The sequence below is a fragment of the Epinephelus moara genome, chromosome 16 (genome assembly GCF_006386435.1).
Source record: "Epinephelus moara isolate mb chromosome 16, YSFRI_EMoa_1.0, whole genome shotgun sequence".
In the NCBI taxonomy this organism is placed as follows: domain Eukaryota; kingdom Metazoa; phylum Chordata; class Actinopteri; order Perciformes; family Serranidae; genus Epinephelus; species Epinephelus moara.
Window position 1 is genome coordinate 46,171,417 of NC_065521.1, and position 5,770 is coordinate 46,177,186.

Here is a 5,770-nt window from a genome sequence, read left to right on the forward strand (position 1 = left end):
GTGTGTGTGTGTGTGTGTGTGTGTGTGTGTGTGTGTGTGTGTGTGTGTGTGTGTGTGTGTGTGTGTGTGTGTGTGTGTCAGTAGTTTTCATTATTTCAGAATAAAGTTTTCTTATTGTAGCTGCATGCGTGTCTTTTATCGATATTTGTTTATTTTATTCTCTGTGTATCTGTACTTTGTGTAACAGCTAAATGTGTGTGTGTGTGTGTGTGTGTGTAGACGCTTTCCGTGAGGTGAGGAAGTACAGCGTGACTGAGAAGGTGGATCTGACCAACAACCCAACGGCCATCGAACACATCCACATGAAACTGTTCAGAGCTCAGAGGAACGAGTACATCGCCGGCTTCGCCCTGCTGCTCTGCCTGTGAGACACACAACACACAACACACACACACACACACACACCAGGGTATATTCTAAGACAAAGGCATCAACATTATTTTTACATGGCTGCTTTATGTATTTATTTTCTCCACATGCAGCTCTGCGTTGCTCCAACAGGTGATAACTACACAGAACTGAAGTCTAAGTTTTAAATATAATAAAAATAGTGGACTCATTGTACCAGAGGAAATGTGATGCAGCAGCGCTACCTCTTGTGTTTTTATGCCTCTGCGCCGTCAATAGTTATTAATTCAGTACCAGTTAATATAGTCGTTACAACCAGACCCTGTAGAGCCAACTGTGTTTTCACTGTCAGAACTCAGTACACACACAGTGAAGCTGCAGCAAGCACACCAGGTGAAATACCCTGTCCTGCCTACGTGACAAGCTGCATGCGTGCCCTGTGTATTTCAGATGTAAGCCAGGCAGGGGAAACCCGGCGCGCGCACACACACACACACACACACACACACACACACACACAGCGACAGACGGACTGATCTAAATGCAGACGAACTTTACAGTAGGATGGAAAGAATGAGCAGCTGTGTGTGTGTGTGTGTGTGTGTGTCTGTGTTTCCATTGACAAACACTCACTGTACAGTGTAAATCTTCCTGCCTGGTCCTGATTGGACAGAGCACCGAGGTGTAAATCTGTCTTGATCCCTGATTGGCTGACCAGCTCAGACGTTGGTTTAAAGATGAATGAAATGTGATTGGTTTCAGAGTTGTGTGACCCGGCGTGTTGTGATTGGAGGAGAGCTTGTTGTTGGGCTGATGTTGTGTGACTGTTACTGACTGATTATCAAACGCTGCAGCTCAAACTTCACTTTGTCTCAGATAAATAAAGAAATTCACTAATTCAGAAACTTTTCCAGACTCTTGACTTTGTTGACATGTTGCTGATGGGTCTGTGACACGTGGTCAGACTGTCCCAGTGTCAGCACTGCTGGTGACTGATGAAAGAGGAGAGAACGGGAATAAGACCCTCCACTAATGTAAGAAGAAACTTAACCTTCGGCGAGGAAGAGCAGTGGAACTACACCACACAGTAAAGACGGTTTTCATGGTCACATGGTGACTGAATTCATCATGAGACATATCAGCATCTGATTCACCTCACAGGGCTCAAAATACCTCTCTGTGTACGTGCACTGATGCATGTCACTTTAAACAGGTTTTCTTTCTCAGCACTTCTGCTACTGCCAGATCAAACGTCCAACAATGCATCATGCTGTGTTTGACTAAAATCAGGCAGACGGTGGACGGCAAACTGACTGTTATGTTAGTGGACTAGAGCAGGGCGGTAGAATTAGATAGATAAGATAAGATAGGATATCAGTGATGGTGACAGTAGACCGCAGCGCCATTCAAAGTGAAAATATTTAAACGTTTTGTTGTCCTCCATGACAGAATTTACAACCAGATGTTACAAAGCTCCTTCACACAAGAAGAAAATGCAGGCGATCTGGACATTACTAGAAATATTCCATTCTTTGTAACCAATACGATTCCACCATCGCAACATTCTCTCTTTCAACTCGTCACATATCGCCGCTTGTTCAGTGGACTGTCATGTCTACATATGATGCGTCAGGTATCCTGGTTGCATCTGTTGACAATCTGAGATGCCGTGGCAGTTTACGGCTGTTACATTACACGTCTCTTTTCAAAAGAAATTGTTACAGGACATGTTCAGTTTCTGCTCGTTAGATACAGACTGTCTTTGAAAATAGACTTACAACGTTGGTAAAACACCCCGAATTTAAGTTTATTTTCTTGTGCCACAAACAAACGCAGTAAGGTTTAGGCAACAAAAGAATGTGGTTAAAAAAACCATCATGGTTTGGCTCATCATTCATACAGAAGTGAACAGCGGCCTCCCAGGTGAAAGTCCAGGCTTTGTTTGACCCATCCACCTCCACCCACCCCATAGGGACTCTCCAGCTCCTTCAGTAACGTTGTTTTCCAGCGACGTTATTTCAGGCCTGTCAAGTTACTGACGGCCATATTTGGAGGCGGGAGGCGGACTAACATGTTGATGGTTTTAGTCTAAAGGTGGAATTTGTTAACAAAAAGAAAAAAATATAGAATAACAGCAGACTTTATTCTTTAACAGTTCGAAAAGACTTTTTGTCTTCATAAGAAGCTTTTAGACTTTTATGACTGTTGATTAAATATTATGATGTTGACACGTGCTTGTTTGCATGTGTTGACCTTTTGAATCTGCAGTCTGTACCATCATAAATTTTTTGGCAGCACACCATTGTCCTCTGAGATGGTGCGACCGGTGTCTTGCTGTTCTTCACAGACGTGCAAAGTATGAATAAAAACATGTTTAATTCAGTTTGTTTGTCAGCAGAGATGCAGATCACCACATGATTCCCGAGCACGGCGCTGCTGCTGCTCACCGCTCCCTCAGGGGATGGGTCAAATGCGGAGAACAAATTTCACACACTCAGGTGTGTGACAATCAGTGGGACTTTAACTTAACTTTAACTTTATTAAATTGGATTTATATTTCAGCAGATCTGTCAGGAGGTGTTTCTTCATTCACTGAAGTGTTACCGTGCAGAATGATGCACGGACACAGTTTGACACCAGCAGTCTGTTTTCACTTCATCTGGAGTTGCTCTGCGCTGAGTTGATCTGACAGCATCTGGCAGCGTATCATACCGCCACGATGGGATAGCTTTTCTTGTCTGTGTTTGATCTGGACATTACTGACCAAACGGCGGTATTTGACGACTTAGGAATGAGAACGAGTTGCGTCGTGCATGTTTAGTTTTACCGTCCTGTCATTCTGTCTGACTATTTTGTTTTTCCTGTATTGTCTAGAAGGTGATTTCTGTCTGCCTGAGGCCATTGAACGCAGCATTAAGCACCAAATACTTTGTTAAATGCTGTCAGTGTGCTTATTTTCATAAAATTAAGGTTAGACTTTATTGTATTTGAATGACGTGTTATTAGCGGTAATGTGCTCTACACAACTTACTTTCTGTACCGATGTTCGTGCAGCGGTTCATGTGGAGCTGAGAATGACATGCACAGCTCAAATTTCTTGTGCACTCCCGTGTATATGCACATGATGTTCTGCTCAGCAGGTGATTGGTTTATCATTCACATTGTATGTTCACTTCAAAGTAGTAAATCAGCATTGAGCCTCATCACCTCACCATCATGTTACAGGTCCTGATTCAGTTGTGACTGTCTGAGTCTAAATGAACAAACACTGGTGCGTTCAGCTCAGTGTCAGACACACGTTAGCTGCCTGTAGGGGGCGGCGGTGTTCGTTTGGTGTTCAGCCTGGTCCTGCAGCTGCTCAGTGACTCACCGCAGCAGCGCAGCATGTGATGCAGCAGCTGCTGTAACACCAGTAGGAAGTGCTCCAGCGTTTAGACGGAGCCCTCCACAGACAGACTGCTGGGATCTTTGACTGTGACTTAGGAGAAGATTTGGAGCACGAGTTTGTGGAAAGGCTGAAGAGCCGGCAGCTGATCAGATTATTTCAGGCCTGTCAAGTTACTGACGGCCATATTTGGAGGCGGACTAACATGTTGATGGTTTTAGTCTAAAGGTGAAATTTGTTAACAAGAAGAAAAAAATATAGAATAACAGCAGACTTTATTCTTTAACAGTTCGAAAAGACTTTTTGTCTTCATAAGAAGCTTTTAGACTTTTATGACTGTTGATTAAAAATTATGATGTTGACACGTGCTCGTTTGCATGTGTTGACCTTTTGAATCTGCAGTCTGTACCGTCATAAATGTTTTGGCAGCACACCATTGTCCTCTGAGATGGTGCGACCGGTGTCTTGCTGTTCTTCACAGACACGCAAAGTATGAATAAAAACATGTTTACTTCAGTTTGTTTGTCAGCAGAGATGCATATTAAATTGGATTCATATTTCAGCAGATATGTCAGGAGGTGTTTCTTCATTCACTGAAGTGTTACCGTGCAGAATGATGCACGGACACACCAGCAGACTGTTTTCACTTCATCTGAAGTTGCTCTGCGCTGAGTTGAAGTGTTTGTGCAGGAGCTCTCTGTGACACCATGACTTCTGTGAAAGCTGATCGTGACTCAATAAGCAGCATCCACATTTCTTTAGGTCCGACACACAGAGTTGACCCGTCAGGGTAGTAGGAGACACGTTTAATGGAGCAGTTACACTTCTGGCCCCGAAAATATTTGTTTGTTCACAGATTCTGGATTTCACATAGATAGATGTGCTTTTAAGAACTTTTAAATAGTTAATTCAACTTTTTTTTGTGAGTGAATATGATATCACACAAATGATTATAAGGAGGAGCGTGTTTATACGTCTACAGGGGATCTTTGAGGGGGACCTGTCATGCTTTTCCCTACTTTGTCAAATATATAATGGATGTTTGTATTAAACGTGGTCAGAGTTTCAGATAATGAGGTCAACGTATGTAACAGTAATCCCTGCAAGTACAAACCTCAGGAGGCTTCATTCTAATGTCTGGGAAATATGTAATCACGGTTATGGACGTTGATGTCGGATTATATTCCTGCTGGAACATGTCCAGTTGTGTTTAGAAGCTGCTATGGTTGAATTTTCACAGAAGAAAGTGCTGATGTCATTCCCCACTGCATGACAGTGCAGAGACACTGAGATACAGAAGACCCGCAAACACCGACCAGTCAGAGCAGACTGGGCTTTTTTTGGGAGGGGCGTTTAAAGAGACAGATGCTCAGACAGAGGGTGAATACAGGGCTGCGTTCAGCCCTGACAAAACATTAATTCAAGCAAGAACAGTGGTGTGTTGAACACCCTGTTGTGTTACGCTGGGGTGTTGCCTTTTAATACAGTGGGGTTTAAGTCAGGTCATTTTAAAGGGCTTTATTGGCATCATGGGAAACATGTTGCATTGCCAGAGCAAGTGTAAAATATTTTTAAAAATCTAAATACATAAATATCTACTAGACCTTTATTTATACACACGTCGCTGCTCATTGGATAACACCTCTGACACACTACTGAGAGAAAACGTACCTCCAATCCTGTTTCAACACCATTTTGAGACAGTGAAAACGTGTCCCAGGTGTTCCAGCACTGACAATATGAGGAGATAAAATGTTTTTGGAACATTAAATATGTAAACATTAGGGGTGGGAATCAGCAGAGGATCTATGATACCATATTATTGCGTTACTTAAAGGGGAACTAATGTTTTTTTCAACCTGGGCCCTATGTTCAGATCTCCTTTTGTCTAAATGAGTGATAGGATGTTCAATATGTGACATGTCTCCAGTATGAAGCTAGGGCTGACCTGCCTGCAGCCCGTGAGCGTGCGCTGTATTAAATAATAGGGCACTCAGACAGCGTCAAACAACGTCAAAATACGTCCACTAAAAGTGC

The 5,770-nt window shown here is 42.9% G+C and overlaps 1 protein-coding gene across 1 annotated transcript in view; it reads left to right on the forward strand.

Moving 5' to 3' along the window:
• Positions 1-5,770, forward strand: part of bcap31 (B cell receptor associated protein 31) — a 33,527-nt gene that overhangs the window by 8,608 nt on the left and 19,149 nt on the right. The window contains exon 3 of the mRNA XM_050064271.1: positions 212-364. Coding sequence (XP_049920228.1) covers positions 212-364 — 153 coding nt within the window. The remainder of the gene's footprint in view (positions 1-211; positions 365-5,770) is intronic.